This window comes from Dermacentor silvarum, chromosome 1 (genome assembly GCF_013339745.2).
Source record: "Dermacentor silvarum isolate Dsil-2018 chromosome 1, BIME_Dsil_1.4, whole genome shotgun sequence".
NCBI classification, from domain to species: Eukaryota; Metazoa; Arthropoda; class Arachnida; order Ixodida; family Ixodidae; genus Dermacentor; species Dermacentor silvarum.
Window position 1 is genome coordinate 176,617,255 of NC_051154.1, and position 22,536 is coordinate 176,639,790.

Sequence of the window (22,536 nt, forward strand, 5' to 3'; positions counted from 1 at the left end):
GTAAAATATTAGTAGTATATAATTGAAGAAATGATAAATAAATGAAGTGAAAGTGGATGAAAAAACAACTTTCCACAAGTGACATACGAACCCACGTCTTCGCATTACGCATGCACTGCTCTTACCAATTGGGCCCCTTGGTTTCCTTTCTTCTCATCAATATATATATGTGTATACATAGCCCACAAATACACACAAAATTGCCGCGCGACTGGCCGCTCAAGGCACTTTGCGTGTATTCGCGGGCTTCATTCACGCTCGGAAAAACACTTATGTAGCACGTATTGAACAACAGAAAGCTGCATCAATTGAGTGTCAAATTTTGCGAAAGCGGACGACAAGAATATGAGTAAACCACTTTTTTACAGTTACACATGCACCGTACTTCACATCCAGAATGAAGATTTTGCGTAATCACTTCCGAGTGAATTTCGAAAAAATGTTTTTCATGCTGCTCTACAATTTTTTCATTGACACTTTTCATCTAATTATAATATTAGAGAAGTTGATAATTAATTAAGACTATGTAATTAGATGGAATGAAAAAAATAATCAGTATCTATAAGCGATGGCAAACAACATTAATTTGGTTCTGTCCAGCTACGTGGCATTTGCATATTTTTAAATTTTGGTACACAATAGTTGGGACCCCCTGTATATAAATAAATATATATCCTCCTGAGACTCAAACACAACTATGAGACATAATCGCTCTTCAAGGGCGTTTTTATTGTTTACTGTTACGTTATGAGCTTGAAAAATAACTTTAAAAATTAAATATCACATTTATATGCCAAAAGCTGCATCTCCATGTACATGATTCAAAATAATTATCTCCATCATCTACTCAAGCTTGCTATGGTAAAAACTGCATTTCATTGGATAAACGCATAGATGAAGATGGAACTACGTGTATTACATTGCCATGTGGCTGCCCCCGTCCAGTATTTTCACACAATCGTAATGATTTCGAAACACTCCTCAAGGTTGCTTTCGGCCGTCTGAGATGACACAGATGTCTAGATCAATTGAGTGTCAAATTTCGCGAAAGCGGACGACAAGAATATGAGTAAACCACTTCTTTACAGTTACACATGCACCGTACTTCACATCCAGAATGAAGATTTTGCGTAATCACTTCCAAGTGAATTTCGAAAAAATTTTGAAGGCAATGTGCAACGTATTGTACAAGGGGTCTTGGAGGATATTGTAATGAAGCAAATGCACCTCGTGTTTTCAGTAGCAGCCCATGCTGTGATTGCAAGAGAGCTTGCGCTGTTCTATGATTCTAGACTGATCTCCAACGATTATCCCCTTTGTAATTAAATCGCATAACATTATTAACATATATATATATATATATATATATATATATATATATATATAGCTGCACTGCATTCTGCTTGTTGAACCAGTGACTTTCAGGCTTATGGCAAATCATATAAGGTTAAGCCCTTTTTGCAATAAACCAACACACATAGCGATGACCACTACAGTTTAGACATTGTTTACAGAAGAAAACTGGGGTTGTGTTTTTGCATCCAGTGAAACATGGCGCCAAAGTACTGCCGTACATCTGCTTCTGTCAGATTAAAATGACAGCCTAACATTCAGAAAAGAATACCTTTCATTATCACGACGCAGTGGTGAGTAAAGTTTGTGGGGATTGAGGGAGGCGCCGGTGCCATTGCGCGGGCTCTGCCATCCCTCGCCATCGTTCCCCGCTGGCCTCCTTCTCCACCCGCGCCGCCTAACCGATTCCCGCGGTGGCGCTGCGCACGCGGCGGTTGGCGGTGAGGGCGGGGCGCTGACGTCACTACGCGGCCGGTTGTCGGCTGCTAGCGGTAGAGTGTGCCTCGGGACTTCTCTCCGGGACCAGCGCACGGTACGTTCATGCTTTCCTCTCATCCGCCGACACCTTTGTGACTAGGACTGGAGCTCGCGCACGGTGCCTTTGCCCGTGCGGGGAGCGCGTACTTTGTGCTGATCCTTTCCCGACGCTAAGCCGACGAGCGGTGCCATTAGTGCTCGCGCGAGGTCGTACCTCGCCGAGCCGCACTTGCCGAAAGCCTAAGCCGAAGGATATTGCCCGCGCTCTCGCGAGTTGACCCATTGGTTATCGCCAGAGCAAGTAGCATAGCCGCCGGGACTTTTCCTAGCGGCGTGTCCCAGCTTGAGCCTGTGCTCTCGCCGCGACGTGCTATAGGCGCCTGTTATTGTATTTTCGCCCTGGTGCGGGACCCCTTTGGCTCCCCTCCGTGCGGGCGTTTGTGCAGTGCTGGTGCCGACGGTTTCAGTAAACGGTTTCCGTCAACTCAGGGCTTTACTGTGTTTTTGCGTGCGTCGCTCGGTAGCCCCTTGCGGCCTCTGAGCTCGCGCGCGAGCGGTGCTGGAGGCGACGGCTGACGCGGCCCTGTGGCTCGCTAAGCTCGAACCCGCGGTGGTTGGTCTCCTGTGAGACACCAAGAACCCACAAGTTCAATGGCACAGGTAAACACGAAAAATACGGCCAACTGGCTTTGGAGCCTGTTACTGTAGCTTTGCCATTTTATGTTGCTACAAATCAGAGTTAAAAAAATAAAAGAAAGAAACAATGATTTTGCATAACTGCTTTAGCTCATCCTGAAAAAACTTGCACACCTTATTCAGCTACAAGGAGCAACAAAAAAGTGTGTTCATAAAAATGAGTTCTGCCAACTTACCGATATCTGTCCAGGAGGGCATCCCGTTCTTTGAGAGCTTCCGAAATTTTTTTCGTTTCCGTGTCAACAATTTCATGCTAAAGCAGAAAAATAGTGCAAGTTTTAAAAAATTCATTTGAGACGTATATTGGTAAGCAAGCTAAAATAGTGGTATTGGTAAGCACTATAATATTGGTATTATATTGGTAAGCAAACTAAAAGTATGCAAACCATTTGTATATCCACAAAGAACTATAATTACTGTAGTTACTCGCATGATGCTCGCATCCCCCTACATTGGCCATCAAAAATTACAAATTTTTTTAACTCCAAGTCATCATCGTACTATTGGAAACTGCTGCAGTGACAGTCCGCTTGTTCCGATGTCAGTTGTGACACCGACTCTGAGTAAGTTGAGCCCAAGTCACTTTATTCTAGGTTCAGCTAGTGCCTGGAAATAAAGGGTCTTTGCAGTTTCTGCTTGTGTAGAACTTGTGTTCTTATTACAAAGCTAAGTGTCGTTTATTCATTTCAAATACTGCTAATCCCAATGACAGGGGTTGTGGCAAAGTGGTACTAACAAATAAGAAATACATGAGAAATATGCAATTCGAACTTGTCAAGAAAAATAAAATATAAGAATAAGATACCATACTCCCCAAAAAAGGAAAGCATGAAAAATAACAAGGAAAAAACTAGAACACACACACACATCAAAGGCACCTCACCAGTTCCAAAAGATCCTCCCAATTCATTTTGCTCAACTATATCAGCGTTAAGATAATTCCACTCAATTACTGTTCAAGGAAACAAGGAGTACTTAAAACTATTGTTTCGGGATTTATAGAGAGCTAATAGAGAGTGAGAGTTTTAGCAGTACCCTGTTACGGTACGGTAAGTGCAGTATACGGTACGGTATTACCTTTCTGTACTAACCTACCGCGATGACCAAACACGTTTTAGCTGCGTGTTTGGCTCGATGCGTACGGTAACATAATAATGATGCTAATGGATAACATTCAGACCTTGCAAAATACAAGAATTATGTGTTGAGTTCCAAATATTCATTTTAGTGAATACTAGAAAGCTTTAGTTTGTCCATGCACATATTACTCTCTACAGAAGTGCAGGGTTACAGCAAACATGGATGCCAGTCACAAATCCGGTGGCGACATGTTGCAACGCTTTGTCTAAAAACACTTAAAACTTTTTTTTTATTACGTAACCACATAAAGCCAACAGACAATGAAGCCAAGGAAAGCATGGGGAAATTAAGTGTGGTTGAAATTGGAATGTATAAAATAATGAAGAAAAGGGAAATGAAAGTGGACGAAACAATAACTTGTCGCTGGCGGGAGCCGAACCCGCAGCCTCCGCATTACGCGTGCTACAAGTTGTGCTACGGTGACGGCCATCAATTGGTCCGCTAACTTGGGCATTTATGTTTACTAGATCTAGCCCTAGGAGAGTTAGCCAGCACCCCACAAGACCATGGTGGGCGGATGTGGAACATCTCTTTTAGCCCGATGGCGTCACGCAACACGTAATGAACCCTGGCATGCTATCTAATGACATCAAGGCTGCCCGATTTGAGACCCTCGCAATGAATAAACGAGTAGGCACGTGGCTAATAAACCCTCGCATGCTATCTAATGACATCAAGGCTGCACGATTTGAGACCCTCGCAATGAATAAATGAAAGAAGGGGAATTGACGGTTATGATTAACAATATCGAGCCCCTCGGTTCCCCTTCTGGCAGCCTTGATGTCATTAGGTAGCATGCGAGGGTTTATTAGCCACATGCCTGCTCTCCCAAGATCACGCGTTACTTGACGCCATCTAGTTCCACATTCGCCCACCATGGTCTTGAGTGGCGCTGGCTAACACTCCTAGGGCTAGATCTAGTAAACATAAATGCCCAAGTTAGCGGATCAATTGATGGCCGTCACCGTAGCAGAATTAGTAGTGCTACGCACGCGTAATGCGGATGCTGCGGGTTCGGCTCCCGCAGGCAACAAATTATCTTTTCGTCCACTCTCATTTCCCTTTTCTTCATTGTTTTATACATTCCAATTTCAACCACACTTAATTTCCCCGATGCTTCCCTTGGCATCAGTGTCTGTTGGCTTTTTGTGGTTATGATTAACAAAATCGAGCCCCTCGGTGTCCCTTCTTTCGTTTTCGTTACGTAGGTGTTTTTGTCGAAGCAATATATAAAAATAGGACTGTTTGTTGCAAATTGCACCGCTGCCAACACTTTACACAGCAGATAAGTAGAATATAGTTAGTTACTGCAATAAAAACTGCGTCCCCTTCAAGTAAAGGCTGCGTCACTAGATGGCGCACTAACCAAAAGTGTCCTTTCTTCTTTTTTTTTTTTTTCGTTCTTTTTTTTTGGCACGCTTTATGTTCCGTTTCTTTAGCCGTTTTTCGTTTAATCTTTTTTCTCATTTGGCCTGAGTATATTATACCTGTGTCACACGGGCACATTTGGAAGGCCTTCCAGTCAACGGCCTTCGAAATGCCACAACTCTATCGACTCAAAGGTGTTATCGCGCTGCTACACGGCACTTTTGAAAGGCCGTTGAGTGGTTCAGGGCGTTTCTCGCAAAATTGTGTGGCGCTGCGGATCTTTATTTTCGTTTTCGTGTCACCAAAAGTTAAACAACATTAAAACCACTTAACAGCACTATAATTTCTTTTATATTTGTTTATACGGCGAAATGGCGGCAATATGATGGCAGCCGGCAGCACATGGAGTAGAGGGAGAGTGTACGAACACAAGCACGTCGCTGTTGTCGAGAGTATGTGCAGTTCGCACATATCAAGTGGCAAAAGTACTTGATTGAATAATTATTAACACTCATAATAGTCTTTTTAGAGCATTTTGGTTTGATTTGTTCTTTCTAACCGTGAGTACGAGCACACTGTGAACGAGGGGGCATGTTCGCGCTGTTTCCACTTCCGTTGCTCAAAGGCCATCGAGATTTCGATCGAGTTGTAGGGTGCTCCGTTGACTCGATAGACTATTGACTCGGCGGCCTTCGAAACCGCCCGTGTAGCAGCTCTAACTTAACCTTTGAGTCAATTGACTATCGGTTGGAAGGCCTTCCAAACACCCGTGTGACACGGGTATTACTCGCCTGTTACGAAGGGTACAGCCACAAGCTCGGTTCAGCTCAGCTCAAGTTTATGCTTCTGGTTAGAAGTGCTGTCATACTTGCTGCCACTTCATCGCGTTGCAGAAGGTGAATTAAAGTTAACTCGTCCCTTGGTCCTAATATATCGAAAAATGCATGCTAGACGCAGACATGCACGGCATGGACTCTGTGGCCAACACTAGTTTCTCGCTATGTTTTGGCTTGGTCAGACTCGTCTCACAAAACACGGTGCGCACGTTACAATATGCGGTATAGACTCCTTACCATCTAGTAAGCCACACGGAAAGTCTTTCCGTACAGTAAAGTGTGCGCATGCAGAGTCCTCGGTTGGTACGTATTACCGCACTTACCGTACGGTAACTTGTCGTTGCTAAATCTCTCTAATGTAAATTTATGTTGGCACCAAGTGGCATATTAGGAAGAAAATTCAACAACATTCATAGTCTGGCTGTACGGCCCACTCGATTTCTCTCTTTGATAGTCACTTAGATTAGCTTTCGTCAGTAGCTGAGAAATTGATGTTTGTCCAAAGCTATTATGAACTGTAATGCCTTACTTTGTACTGTAATTTGTTAACATTAATGTTTGTAAAAGGGTCCCAAACCACATTTGCATAATCAAAAATTGTTACTATAAAAGATTTATATGCAAGACATTTAGTGTGTCTTGAAGCGTCGTGAAGAGAATGTTTAAAAAAACTAAGTTTAGTCATTGCCTTATTACAAATGCGAGTAATATGCTGATTCCATTTGAAATTGTCACAAAAGTGGAGACCAAGTATTTAAACTCCCCTACACGAGGCAGTATGTTACCACTCACTGTGTAAAAACAGTCAGGTTGTTTCTTATTAGTTACGGACATTACACATTTCTGGTAATTAAAAAACATCTGCCATGTCTTACACTAATGCACCAAGTTGTCTACTTCTGAACAGCTTTTGCTGATCATTAACAGAACTTTTCTCCGAATACATGACGCAACCATCAGCATACAATCGGATAGGGACCGTTATACAGTTAAACCTGCTTATAACGAACCTCCATATAACGAATTAGTGGGTATAACGAAGTTTTTCTATTCCCGCCATTACTCCATAGAAGCACATGTTCTGATCTCGAAGGCCATGCTTTTGTGCGTGGCAATCGGCAACAGCTATACGAGCAGGAAATACGTCACGGTGGCCATATTGCAAGTACACTATCGCTGGCGACTGTCGTCCGGGCGTCGCAACTCGAGAATCGAACGTCTGCGCACATGAGATTTTGCAGATTTTGTGCCTGTGCGTGTAGAAGAAGAAAAATAAATGAGTGACTACGGCTTAAGCGGTCAGCCAATAGCAATGGGTTCAATAGGGGCTGGATGGGGGAATCTTCGCGACTACGTTTAAACCGCAATTACGCATTAAGCGGGTACGTTTTAACGACGTTTGACTGTACTATCCTTACTTCATATAGCTGTCTGCTAATTTGCTGTCGCAATCGATGCTTCGCCTTTCGGGCGAAACTGGGACTTTTTTCTTCATCGCAACTTTAGTGCATTGGGAGTAAACCTTGAGCAGTAGTACATACAGTAAGCGTTTCTTTTTCTAATTTACGTGCCGATCCAGCATATAACGAAATCCTCTTTATAACAGTTTTTCAGGAATTTGTCAATTTTGTTATATCCAGGTTTAACTGTATTGTCAACAATGTCATTAGGGTCATTCCACGCCAAACGTCCCAGACATTGCTCAGATTCTATTAAAAAAAATTGCGGTCAATCATTTTTGGGGCACTATTTGCCCTCAAACTATTTTTGAATTAATTTTTTTTTTTCTGTCCTTTACAGCGACTTTAATGTTGCAGTGGTGGGCAAAACCTAGGTTGCAAAAAAAAAAAAAAAAACACCTGGAAAAATATAATACTAAACAGAGTGCCTTAAAAATCTGTTGGTTGCTAGAAAAGGAATTGCGCTTCATTATTACCTTCCATTGATGGCCGCTACTTGGTCTCGCAGTGTGCTTTGTGGTGAAGCAATACAATTCTTTTCCAATTTGACTATTTTTACAAAATTCTACAACCTTTACAGACACAATACAACTGCATCACTTGGCTGGATAGTTGGCGGTAAGTGTGTGATAAAAGTACAAAGTCGATGGGCGAGCAGTTTCAAAGTGGAAGAGGTGCAAACATTGAAAAATGTGCAAAATGTCTCATGTTAGGGCACATTAGATTGGTGATGCGGTCCAAGTAAAAAGGCATGCTTGAAATCTTTTGGAAGGGCGTACAAAGATTTATTTCTGATAGTTCATTCGGAGTACTCTTTGTTTCAGACGAGAAAAAAAATGTTATATTGAGCGTCCCATCGCGTTCCTGTGGATCGGCCCGCAAGTCCACTTGCGCTCACACTTCTCAGGGGCAACGGAAAGATGCGGCAGCGCCGCGGGGTGGCAAAATCGTATGCTGCTTTGTGTTTTCATGTTGCTGGCAACTTGGAAACAGTGTGGCTGGCTGGTACGAGGTTTAGGAAGTATCAAAGGCTGCCGATTAGTTCTAGGGGCTGCTATTTCAGTGCCACGTCACTACATTGGTGCAGGTACGACAGACGCAGTTGAACTTAGTTTGTGTGCCCAGTTTTGGCGCTTTCAAGAGGTCACAGTCTTTACTAGCGTCACCAATGTATGGTCTTTGCCAGTTGAAACACCTGTGTGGTTGTGTAGGAGGCGAGCCCAGCATTAACAGTTTTAAGTGATGATGGCACAAAATTATGAAAGGTGTGCATACCTTTGAGGGAGATCGTAAACTCAAACCTTGCTGAGAGTTCTACTTTTTCGTCAACGCTTCTCTCTGACACCCAAAGCATAGATACCCAGAGCACAGAGCACTTGATTTTTTCTGACCATGTAAATAGCTGATGGGGTGTAAGTATATGTCCCTTGTAGGGTCTCCGAATACTTGCACTGGCTGCCAACCACTTCACGGTGCCGCCAATGCCATCGCAAGCACTCTTGCCATAACACGTTGCAAAAAAGTTCTTAAAGGGGCCCTGAACCACCCCTCGAGCTCGAAGAAAAAACATTGTCTGCGGATAGCATATGCTGCTGTGAACATAGCCAAAGCTTGCAGTGGTGTGCAGCGCGTGTATCTCTCAAGCGAAGTGCGAAGTCACGTTTCTCTCAAACACTCTTTTCAACAGAAGCGTGCTCCTCACTCTTTTCTGGACACTTTATTTCATAATAGTATAGCAGATTCCCATATGCGGCTGCTGTGGCCAATAACTGACATCACTCAAAGAGGGTGTTTGGATCAGTGCGCTTCTTCCTACAGTTACTTTGTATATTTATTGATGTCGTTTAATAAACAGGCTGAAGTAAGCGAAAATATGCTTTAGAATTTCGATAATTACATACTACAGGAAGAAACCGACAGTCGTCGGCTCACACTCGGCTGCGGCCACCCGCGTAGGAATTAAATTTTAGCCACCCTGCTTATTAGTGCCGTAGCCGTCGGGTCTCACTGATTTCGACAACGGGCTCTATTCTGGACATTCCGCTATTTTCTTCGAGGCGTGACGTAAGGGCGACACAGTACAAAATGGCACTGATGGCCCCGTTTTGCTTACGTGACACAAACTTGACGTTTCGCCTAAGAAACTGAAATGAAGGTACTGAAGCTAACGTTCTTGATAAAGCAAAACAGCTTTCCTCAGTAAAAATAAAGCAGCTAGTTCAAAGCGTATAATTATTCCGTCGAAAACATGTCTCGCCTCCGTCGCCTGCGAAGTACAAGCCATCGTCTGCTTCATTAGACAAGATGCGTGTCCCCGAGTAACGGAATAAGTCATTGCATATTTGTGCCCATGCGCTTGTCTTCTACCTTGAGACAGCATACGCGACCGACCAGTGGTGATGAGCGCATGTTCTAGGCTGTGTTATCGCTATCTCGTGAAAATGCAAGCGACTCAGCCAGACTAGGCTGGTTTAGAAGCAGACGAATATAACCAATAGCAATACGCACGCCACAGTCATTTGCTTGCGACACAAGCATCAGCACTGCCATCTCTTGTTCACTTCGCTGTTTACTCTCATCACACCAGGAAACTTCAAGGCACTGCCTTGCGTACATTTCCTTTTATAGATTAAAAAGCTGCTGTTGCCATAACATCTGATGATGTGAAAAGTCATTAATCTTGATTACAACTCAAAATTGGCAGTGAAAAGTGCCAAAAGTCGCAGAAGGTTTGTAATGTTCAACCAACATTTTCAAATAAGCGCATTTAAAAAAAAATGATGGCCCAAAAAACAAATGCCAACACCACCCAAGAGCGATGCAAATGCTATGAGCATGCGTTAAGGACAAAATATTTTCATGGTCCCAAACGACGGGGGAAATGTGGCGATACGCATGCCTCTCAGCTGCCATTGCATATGGCCACTCATTAGCATAATTTGCATGGCTCGTCGCACCACAAATTATATCGGAAAATCTCTGCAATGGTGGCCCAGCTTAACATCATGCAACGTCACATTGACGTTTACGAAATGGCCCTTTGTGTGACACTCCTCACGGGATATTCCTTCAGCCAATCAGCAGGCTGACATAGCTGCTATCTTGGACCGCCACCACATATTTGCGAAACTGTAGATGCATTGCACGGGATTCTGCACGCTACCGTTCAATTTCTTTTTGAAGCGCTGTCGCAATATAGCTGTGAAGGACCACAAAAAAAGTATTAGTCGATAAAATTTGCAGCTCCACGTCACGTTTCATCATCTTAAAGAAAATTAAAAATTGCATTTTGCATAACTTCCAGCACAAATTTCAAAACATGTGACCTCTCGACAGCCAATCAGTGTGTCAACATGGCGGATAATGGCAGCCGTACAGCCGCCAATCAGAGTGTCAACATGGCGGATAATGGCAGTCATGCAGCCACCATGCGTGTCGAGAATAGAGCCCTAGTTTTGAACACTCAACTAGCCTCAAACTATGCGAAACTTAAGGTCAGACCACACTCCTGGCTGCTCCTGGTTAGACACCTTGGCAAGACTTCACAATCATCGAGCTATTGATAGCGCTTCAAAATGCGCAAGTTGGATGTGGCTACTATCCATCAATCAAGCTGGTGGAGGACAAATGCGGTCTGTACCACGTAGCACAGCCAGACAGGAGCATATGAGCGCGAGCGTGGTCTCTAGCCCTGTCGCACACAAAGAAAGCACTGCAGTTGCATGTAGCTGCAGTCTGCTATATAGCATAGATACCACAGCCGCCACAGGGTGGGTGCCGCGACGCATCTACTGGCTGAATGCACTGCGGCTCACTGAGGACAACCGCGTTTGGCATGTTTGGCGCATCATAGGCGCCAAAAGCTAAAATAGTGGTGTCTACGAGAACACCCAAAATAGAATTCGAACTGCGCGCCACAGTGACGTTCAGTAGGTGGAGCGTTGTGGGCACACCCTGCTCCACCGTAGCCTTCACAGTGCAAATCATTGAAGAAGGAGCGGAAGTACCGCGAACGCTATGTTTGATTGCCACTAACTCTGCTTCTGCTGAACACATTGAAGAACTTTTTACAGCAAAGTATTTCTGAAAAAGTCTAAATTAACTTCAAATGTATTTCTCGACTTCAATAAAAAGTGGCTCAGGGCTCCTCTAAATATTTTGCTTGCTGCTCCTACCCTAGTAACACTTGCAAGATCTGCAAGACTCAGGCAGCATTGCTTCCCCACATGCTATGGGAATGTAAACACCAATATCCGACAATTAATACCGTGACCCTCTCGTCGAGATGGCACGCCACCCTGCGCAGCTCCCACCTCGACGACCAACTCTGGGGTACCCAGCAAGCCTGCGAGGCAGCGAAGAGGCAAGACCTTGATGTCCCCACCTGGGAGGCCTAGGCCCAGCCAACTAAACTGCTGGTTTCAATAGAAGTTTGTTCCTCCTCCTCCTGCTCGCTCATGAAGTGGTGCAATTTGAGCTGCTGTACATGTCTAAAAACTCATAAAATGCAGTGAGACTTAAGATTACTGTTCTCAGCCTGCAGCGAACACCACTTATCCAATGCTGAACATGGAGGTAGCTATCATTATCGGTATCTACTATCTAGGGATGGTGTGCCCTCCAGCATCCTCTGAAGAGCATTGCTGCTTGGGCACACACGACAGCAGCCACACATGCAGTGTTCGTTTTCAACCTAGGGTACAATTGTGCATAACAGCTTTTGTGGTGTTTGCGTGAAGCCTGTGGCATTGAGCATGAGTTTGAAGTTCTGGTGTGCCATGTACACGCAAGCTGTGTGGGTGCCCCTGCCTCCGGCCAAAATGCGATGTGGTGGGCACAAAGCTGTGAATGAAGATATGGCTGCCGGATAAATACTTCAAACATCTCATCAAGAGCCCATTTGAGTTGCATGAAGTGCGTGTTACAACCCTGTCAGACGGGCAAATTCAGTGTCTCTTTAAGCGAGCGCCCCCCCACTTTGCTGTTAGTGTCATTTCCAGGCTGTCACACGGAAAGGTGTTTATGAAATAGCCATTCTCCTTTATCTAATGAAATCCGTGTTGTTTTTAGGAGTCTATGCTTCGCTACTGTCAGGACTTCTAAATGCACAGCACGTTGCTTGAATGTTGGCTGCAATGTCATCTGGTCTTCACTCGTGACAATTGATAGTGTTAATGTTATTTTAAATAGTGCCAAAAATAACATGTACATAGTGCTGGCTGATTTACCAATTCACACTGCCATCAATTCCAAATGGCATTTTCCTTTCATGTCTAGCAGTGCACAGCCATAGTGACACTTTACTAAATTTGCCTATCTGACTGCTGTATTACTGCTTATGGCCACAGAAGCTATGGCCAATCTTGACAATTATCTGTGATGGTTTCTACACTAATTGTTTGTCTTTTTGAAAGTTACCCTCTATGTTCACCAGCACTGTAGCAGTTTTTTCTTCACCTCACAAACGTTAAGTCCAACCTGAAGATAGATTTCTTGTAGGTTCCAGATTTCAAGTGTGCTACAACCAGCTCATGAAATGATCATATTTCAACATGATGTGCAGAAAACGAAAGAACTCATGTTGCATATTTCTGTGAGGTGTCCTGAAAAACTATGTGAGGCTGTAAAGTCAAACATGAACATGCTCACCAATTCTGCAAGCTGTGCAGCAGTCTCGGGGTTACTTTCGGTGGGATCATATTGATCTTGCTTCACAAGGAAGTACAACCGTAGCCGTAACTGTAAGTTGTCCCGCCGGAGTGATATTATGTGCTGCAATCATATAGATTCAATAAGAGCCAAATCATAAACAGGCCCTTTCCCATCAATGAGCAATACTGTCACCTCTCCTGCGGCAGTAAGTATGGAACTTTAATGAGGCTGTTAAAAGGGTGCATTTTAGGACCCAAGAATAGGTATTTAAGCAATTTCACTTGCCAATTGGCAAAAGAAAGGTTTTAGCCAAATGGTGCTAATTACACACAAGAGCAGGTGGCTTGCCATTATCTTCAGCAAGAGGTGGAAGCAGCAAGATATGAGAGAAAAAAAGACGGTACTTAAGGAAGCTATGTCCATTTGACGCCAATGAAAAAGACAATTATCTTGGTTAGCTGCACTCATCCAAAACATAAGAATGCACATCCAAAAAAAAAATTGGAGGACGCTTAAGCTTCGCCCTAATTTAAGAGTGGAACGCGATAGCGTTATTGGGCCCCGTTCGCATAGCATTTTTCTTTACGAGTAGGCTTCACTGCAACACAATGTGGGAAAGCCTGCTTACAAAGTCGGCCTTTTTATATTATTTTATTAATTGTTTGCTATTGCCCCGACGCGTGCACATGAAAAATGCATTAGGCAGACCATGTCCCAATTTGACCTCCCGAGGATGCGAGCCCCATCTGGATAGGATATTCGCAAGTAACCTAACCGAGCGCACCGCTCTTGGTATGGTAGGAATGCTGGAAAAGGGGTTTGTGTTTGAGTTTCCTCCTAACAGAATTATGTTTTCTCGTACATTCAAATTATAATCCGACACCACCATGTCTGTAGGTTGCAGTTAAGTCGTACTTTACCATTTTTCTGACAGATTTTACTGTGACAAATTAATTTTTTTTCGCTAACACCTTGCGCCAAGCAGAGGGCCTGCGCAGTCGGGGTGGTTCGGGATAATTTTCACCCCCAGGGACTCCGGCGCTTACGCCAACACAGGATTTTCTGCGACACGGGGCCCTTAGCACTACCGCGTTAGAAGGGTACTGCTAATCCCACAACAGGTTGACCTCTGAATTGTTTTGGATAAGCCTAGCTCATCCTCATGAAGCTGTGCCAAAAATGGTCTAAGGTGCTGCCACACTAGGCCACCAAACACCAATGCAGACAAGATACCAATGTGGATGATAAGCAGGCAATTGCCTGATGGTCTGAAGACAATCTGTGGTAGACCAAGGCCTGTTTGAACAAAGATGTTTATCCCAGGACTAAATTTACACTGTTGTAAATTGGAGAATAAAAATCAATAGCACTAAGTATCCTCCCCATTGACTGTACTAGGAGCAGTGAGTCTCTATGACCAACCAAGAAAGCTAATACACTACAAACAATGCAGCTGATGCAGCTTTATCACAATGATACCCAGACATGCAGGATCACATGCACATGCCTAAATAGCTCCATTCCTACAATGTGGGAATGGAGCTCCCGCTGCACTATGCTAGTGGCATTCGGTGACATTTTCATATTGAATCGATTGTGTATAATCAGAAATACTGGCTTTAAATATCAAACCAAATATAAATATTTACTCTTAAAGAGCATAACAGAAAGGTTGGATAAAGCCAATATTTAAGTAAACAATAATTATTTATGTCGATTAACATAAGTAATGTGCTATCACGGCATGCGTTATGCAGATTACACTACACAGATATGCACAGCGGTATTGTGCCAAGTCACCAGAAAAAATCATGACCACTAGACTACTTTTTTACACTACATTATTTCCCTTTCATCACACTTATCTATGACCGCTCATGCTGTGTGTCAGTATGTTCCCTTTGACAGCAACTTAGCTTGTCACATTTTAAAGCATATACTGGGTGTTTCAGAGAACACTTTAAAAAATTTTTAAAGGTTGCCCGTGGCAGATCGCACAAATCTATTTCATGAGCTGGTCTACTCGAAGAGTAGACCAGCTCATGTGCATTACTTGCACAAAAAATTGAAATGCATAATCGACTAATTAGCAAAAACTCACTAATTAAGTTTTGAACTTTATTACCTTATGACCCATATTGCAATTTACAAATTTCAGCCATGGAGTTTGCAAGGCGGACACTTGGAACGAATTCTCAAGATGACACCAGTTTCGAGATATTAACTTTGCAGAGAAATGCATTGGCATTCCAGTTACTTTCTTAACAAAATGTCGTTTTATGCATTGAAGCACGAATTCCTTTCATTAGACATGTTTGGTTGCTCTTGCGAGGAGGGCTTTTGTGGACTGGATACTTCTGCTTACATGACCAGTGAACAGCTGGGATTACATAACACAACATAACATAACTGACATAATCCAAGAATTCATGGTAGCTAGACAGGCATTTTAAGTCAGTGTTTTCATTTCATTTTATTTCGGCATTATGGTACATTATAACATGTACAAAATGCTGGGGGCACAGACTAAAAGCCAAAAAAAGGCTTGACAGGGTCTGTACCCGATAATTGCACTTTGACAGGGGCAACAACAACAACAAAAAAGTTCCTATGCGACAAGCTTACAATAGAGCAGGCTACGGGCTGAGCTGGCTGTTCCATAGCACCTGTGATTGTGCCTCGGCTCCCAGTTGATCATAGCGGTGGTTGTGGATGCTGACCCACAGCAATTATGTGCATATAGCCTATAAGCCAAGCACCATCTATCTTTGGCACGTTAAGATAAAAATAAATCCTCTTTCTTTCCAATTCCCATTCCAATCCTATTATTTCCAAATACAAGCATTGTTTGGGTTTTTACAGGGTTCTCTCTGCAGTGTTTTTTGCCACAAACCAGTCCAGCTCACCATCTAGGTCCATGATAACCCACACATAAGTTGATTGTGTCCATTGATGGCATGATGTATGAAAGCAGTGCGTGTCACACTGATGCACAACCCACCTACTGCACAAAGGATGCATCAAACACTTTTCTGCACACGAAATGCACCATGCAAGGCCAATAAGTTAACCTGTGTACAGCAGCACAATTGCATATGTATAGACACGAGATAATAACAGTGCTTCCACAGGTACCACTGCTCACTGCTCAATAAAGAGGATCTGGACAGAAGGGCCTTGAAGGGCCAGCAGCCTTGTGATCATGTGAACCCATTTGTGAGACAGCTAATATACAGAGCACTCTCAGCATGGTTTATTATGCACAAAAGTTAAATTTAATACAAAAAGCTTTTTAATATGGCATAACATTACATAACAGCAGATGCGAAATGATATCACTTTGGTAAGCATGAGAATGTAATGATCATCACCTGCTCGTATTCCCGCAGCGATTCGAGTTGCGCAGGTATCAAGAAGCGAAATTTCCCTGAAACACAAGCACATATCAGCCTCTATACAGAGAGAATGCGCGAAAACAATATGACGCAGGCACTTTAGAAACATGTTAAATACTAACAGCAAAAGGTCAAGCTTACCAAACAGGTCCATCTTGGCCATTAATGTGTCCCCATCCATCCTGGATAAAGAAAGAAAAAAAAAAAAAAAACAGGTCCAGCAGCTTTTCTAGGCACTAATATTCTGTGTTTTCACACTAATGTCTAGTAATTATTCTCTGTTCAGGACCAATTCCCCACACAATTTCATGGTGAATTCCCATCAAATGACCCAGTGTTTTATACACCAAAATGCATTGTTGATACATTGGCAGCAATTGGCACGACTACATCTTAAGAATAACAGGCACTACAGGTGTCCTGTAATTTTACACAATATACGTAGACATCCACATTAGTAGACACCCACAGAAGAGGAAGAGACAAATTCTAGACAAATTCGGAGTTTAAAAGAGGCCCTGCAACACCTTTTATGAAAGGCAAGGAATGTGTATGGTATTAAAGGGCACCTCCTCATGAATTTCCTCATACTGGGCATTTCCTCATATTGGCAATCAAATACTGCTACTGCCACGCCCTCGTGGCCTTCCCTCCTCAACCTCTGAACTGCTCTCAGAGTTCTCTCCTTGCCGTATGAAAATATGCCCACCATGTTCCACCCATTATCGCGTCGAACTTTTGTAAAGGCATGACCTCAACAGAGTGTGGCACCAACCTCCAACTTGTCACCATCCTGATCTCAAAGGCCATTGTATTGGTGCAGTAGTATTCTCCTTCCCCAGATGGTGCAGCTGCTATATCGCATTCAATATCTGTGCTTTGTTTTATGACAGGTGGGTCATTACTGTATAGTGTACCACCAGCATAAATTAAAATGCGAACAGGAAATAATTGATCAGAGCGCACCTTTTCTGCACAATTACATGGAAGTGCGATGTGTAATCGCTCTTAGTCAGTTTTTAATTATGTAGTAGTCTTGAGTGTAAGTTCTGAAATCTGAACTAAGCCACTGTTACATATGCAGCCGAACGTGGAAACTGAACAACACACTTGAGCAGTTTCGGAATTGTATGCATTTGAGTTTTATGCATAGTAAAATTCCTAGTCACTTCATACATTTTTATAGTGGCCCTTTGGATGGCAATCCATTAAAGTACAAAGAGCACTTACAATTCGCGGAGTTCACATAATTTGCCTATTCTATATCAATTGTACCCAGATTATTGTACCCAGATTTACACAAATTTCACTGTTATATGCAGTTCACTTTCATCACTACAGTAGCTACTGTTGCAAAAATGTAGTTACACAGGGTGGTACCAAATGTTTCCAAGAGTAGCCCCATTTCCAAGAAAGTTATTTATGTACATTCAAACTCTATCACCTTTGAAATAGTCCCCTTGCGCAGTAATACAGCCCTCAGTGTTCCTGCCACTTTGCGAATAAGTTCTTCTTGAAGTCTTCTTTCCTGTACAAGTTCTGAACCTTCTGCGATCCATGCTTGATTTCAGCAATCGTGTCACAGCAGCAACCTCTGAGCTCGGCATTTAATTTGGCTCCCACCGACTTCATTCTCTTCCCAAATTGGCAGGAACACCGAGTGTTGTATTGCTGCGCAAGGGGACTATTTAGAAGGTGGCAGTAGTTGAATGTACCCACATAAATAAATTACTTTTTTGAAAACAAAGCTAGTCTCTTTTTCATGCCACCTCGTATACAGTATAGTGGTATGGTACATTGGACTGCACTGTAATTAGAAAAAAAAAAAAAACAGCCATGAAGCAGGACAGCAAGAATGACAGCCCCATACACTGCGATGCTGCTTTGTCAGCATGTTATCCTGTCGTTCTTGCTGTCATCCAGTTTCAGCACTGTTTGAGTTTCTATGTACTATCTAGCTCAAGTAAGCATCATTCTGAAGAACGCACTGTATCTTAGTGGGACATCTTAGGCGTGAGCTAGAACATCATATCAACAATCTTTGTTTCAAGCTAACTTTCGAATCACTGACTTGTCAATGCAGATTACTTAAATATGACTGAATCAACATTCAAAAATAATCTGAAAATGTGAATATGGGCTATCCAAACCGGTACTCAATTTTTTTTTCTTCAGAACATACCACTCAAGCAGACATACCTTATAACATGTTGACATACACTGATCTGCATTTTCTTGGCAATACTCCATACATATCTTGACGCTCTTACAAAATTCCATTTTTTCCTCCCCTTCATCTCTTCACAAATGTCCAATGCACTTTGGCAGGTCCTTAGAAAGTCACACTGTTGCTCAATTCATTACAGTGAGGCGTAAACAATCATGTTACTCACTGATGTAGAGCTCCAAGTCGGGCTAGTTGGTTGACATGCATGGCAAACTTTCTTAACTGCGCTAACCCCCACGGACAAGGCAGACAAGATGTGCGCACGTCTTAGACTGCCTCATCTTTGTCTGTGTGGGTTAGCGCAGTTAAAAAAGCTTACTCCCTGGTGTCTGCTAAAGGCGTAACAGCTGCGTTCCTCGGCAGTTCACTTTCAGGTTTTTTTGTTTTGTTTTTTTCACTGGCTACAATGCTCTGCTGCTGAACATGAAGTTGTGGATTCAGTCCCCGGCCGCAGTGGCCACATTTCAAGGAGGGCGAATTGCAAAAACCCTAGTTAACTTACTGTGCGCTCGTCCTGTGGTTTTGTTTTCTCCGAGATTTAGGCACATGTTAAAAGAAACCCAGGTGCTCAAAACTGATCCGGAGACCTCCATGGAGCTAAAGCATCTCTCTCACTCCAAGTATTGCTTTGGGAGGTTAAACCCAATGAATAAATTAATCACTCTATCAATCAATAAGTTTACGTTTTTTGGGTAAAATTAGACAGAACTCACTATGCTTCAGAAACTACCGGCACCTTTAAGCATGTCTGGGACACGGAACCGGTTATCAACTTCAATGGCGGGCTTCAATGTCTAATTGAATTAGACTAACTTTACTAACTACCACTGAGTCATTTTAGAATGTGCGACTCTGGTAAAAGCAAGCCTGAGAAACTCAATTATCGCACCTTTCCTATTTTTAAGGAACTGTGAATGCATTTTCTGAAACACCCTGTATACTATCACTGCTGTAGTGGTTATTGTGAAGACTTGAGCATCATTTTCATCAGCCACAACAGACGAATTTGGAGGAAGAATGTTGAATTTAGGGGTTTAACGTACTAAAAGTGTACAGGAACGCCGTAATGGAGGGCTGAAGATTAATTTTGGCAACCTGGGTTTCTTTAACATGCCCCCAAATATCTAAGCACAAGAGTGTTTTTGCATTCTGCCCCCACTGAAATCTGATCACCGCAACAAAGAATCAAACCCGCGACCTCTTTCTCAAGGAACAATGTTGATGTGATCCTCACTTTCTGCTGATCTGCCACTGCCTTTGATGTTTAGTGTGAAAAAAAAAAAAAAAAAAGTGAAATCCCATGTGAGCTCATATGGGATTTCAACGGGTTATAAGATTAAAGACAAGTTGGGCTGCCCATCTCAAGAAATTCAATTGGAGAGTATTAAACGCGAGGACGAGCTTCGCTCAGAAGTATGAATGCTTCAATTATTTTTTTCAACACACACACGCGCGCACACATTTTAAAAATAGAGCAGGTGGTGCAATAAGTATGCACTCAAAAACAGGCATACTTGTGCCAGGTAGGAAGAGTTCCAAGCTCTAAGCAAACAATTTCACAAACTTGGGAGCCTATGGGCTAAGAATGTCTCCTATTGGATGAATATGGGAGCAATATTTCCATTCCTCTACAAGCCCTACCAGTACAATTAATTCCTAATGGTTACGGTAACCTTTTTCTTACATATCCACCACTCGTAAGGCGCGCAACGCAAGTTACATACACCTGCGAGCGCATTATAAGTTCAGCTACATAAACCAAAAGCATACGGGGGTTAAATCGGTACTTACAAGCGCACCTGCAGCTGCGTGGGAGGGAAGTAACTATGTGATCACCACGGCAGCCGAATACAATTTAGATGCATTCTGTGTTTGTCCCCAGCCTCGGCGAACATTGCGCACACCACCTCTTTTGCGTCAATGTCGACCGCAAGATGCAGTGGACGCCTACAACACAAGGTTCCATCATGAAAAACCGCGACACCGCGACGGCTGACCGGTAAATGACGCAGAGAAGATGCAGCGGAGTGCGAGATTAACAACAACAAAAATATATATATCCAAGAACACTTCCGGTCCTCTTCTGCGCCTGCGCAGTTGACACCCATGTTAACACCGGTCGTGGTTAACACCTCACGCCGTCTTCCGAGACCATCTGACCATCTTCCTTCGTGCGCGTTCACTAACGAAACAAACCGTCACGGTAAGCGAGTCGCAAGATCAAATGAGTTAAGTTATAGGGATTGATTATATCGGCATTATCGAGTCGCGCAATAAAGGTCAATAAAGCAAATAATGCAATTGAAAGCTATGACACCAACCTTTTTTTTACCTCAGTGTTAATTACTTTTTTTTTTTTTTAGTATAACAAGCGAGCAAGGTGACGGAATAGTCATATTATGCTGAGGTGTATATACTTCAATTTGGGCCAGTTGGTGCGACATACTGCAAATCTAATCAGCGCAAATAAACGAGGACGCAAGAACACATACACGGGACCAGCGCTGTATGCGTTCAACCTCTACTCAACTACGACAATGCATTAAAGCTAAGTGCCTGAAGTATTACAAAGTGCTGTGTTTCAATCTTGTACGCCTCTAGTTATGCCGCCTGTGCCTACGGACTCTGGAACCTCAATAATACAAGTAGGTCGAACAGTACAACTGAAAGACGTACGCGTGCGTATAGTAAAGTCTAACAAAATAAGGCATCGATGTTCTTAACGCATGGTTCCCACCTTCGGACATAAGAAAATATAATAATAATAAACCACTATGCTGCCGAGCACAATACCGCATTCCTGGCCGTGGTTATGGTCATGCATGGGGAAATTCAAATCGCCCGTGTGCCGAGAACCTAATTAATACCACATTCTTCGGCGCATTGCAGCCACTTCTGCTCTGGGACGAGACCTATTCAACATAAAACAAGATCATTCATACGCAAAAGGTCCCATCCCGACGCTTAAAACGCTGGAAAATAAAGGCGAGGTTTGATATGTGCAAGAAATCAAAAAGGCACATATAGCTGCACATAGCCCAGCAGAATCGTGCAATGGGCATCCTCCGAAGAAAATTAGTTTGCAGCTTAAGTCAAGATGTGCTACCTAGACATCTCCAGCGATCAATGTATCGACAAAACAGTACTTACCCAAAGCAGCTCGACTCCGCGAGAGAACTCTCGTCGACTCGCGAATCGCCCATCGCTAACGAGGTTGAGTCTTGGCGTAGCGATACTTGGGGCGTACCGAACGGCTGGGAACGGTCTGAACACGGCCGTGAGCCTCAACGCGCACCTCGCGCAACGCTCGCGTTGATCGTGTCAGACGGATATGCACGAGCTGCCACGCGCAGCGATCGTGCCAGTCACACGGTTTAAAATTCCGCCATAACGGTTGGAATGGCTGGAACGCGCCAGAACCCGGTAATTCGCAGAGCGGCGTTAACGGACGCACGTTGCCAAAAAAGAAAATTAAATCATACGAACGTTATCGATTGAACCCAAATAAAATTTATAAACGCAAAATGTACTTGTTGCAAAAACATTACTGCGACTGCTCTAAAACTGTCAGCCAATGAAAACGCTCTTTCAAAGCGCGGCGAAGCACCGCCGCACCTCAAGAGCAAGCTCCCGTGAGAGTTGTTGACGTCCTATGACGTCCTGCCCAAGTGTTTTCTGGTTCTACCTGCTCTGCATTTTGTTTCTGTCGTGGTTTCTGGTGTTGTCCAACATCCTTCTGCGTTCTGTGCCTTAGGGTTGCAGTTTTCGCGAATGACGTCGCGTTAAGTCGACATAACGAAGTCTAAACTTCGTGACATATCGGGAGTCATAGGGGTTCCAAAATGTGAAATAAGTTTTGACTTGGTCGTCATAGCCAGTGCATTGCTTGTGTATTTTTTTTATGCTTTCTGGCCTCTTAAATCCACTATTGC

General features: G+C 43.3%; 1 protein-coding gene across 5 annotated transcripts in view; it reads right to left on the reverse strand.

Moving 5' to 3' along the window:
- The window catches only part of LOC119436439 (rootletin-like), a 199,970-nt gene extending 177,810 nt beyond the window's left edge, over positions 1-22,160 (reverse strand). Inside the window, exons 1-5 of one of the 5 annotated variants that reach the window (XM_049657710.1) lie at positions 21,755-22,160; positions 16,519-16,559; positions 16,354-16,409; positions 12,980-13,102; positions 2,703-2,779 (exon numbers count right to left, since the gene is read on the reverse strand). In XM_049657710.1, coding sequence (XP_049513667.1) covers positions 2,703-2,779; positions 12,980-13,102; positions 16,354-16,409; positions 16,519-16,559; positions 21,755-21,807 — 350 coding nt within the window. In that variant the 5' untranslated portion in view covers positions 21,808-22,160. Of the gene's footprint in view, positions 1-2,702; positions 2,780-12,979; positions 13,103-16,353; positions 16,410-16,518; positions 16,560-20,395; positions 20,644-21,754 lie in introns of those variants that run through there. The other 4 variants (XM_049657691.1, XM_037703285.2, XM_049657713.1 and 1 more) reach the window with 4 other exon arrangements.
- Between the last annotated feature and the right edge of the window lie 376 nt (positions 22,161-22,536).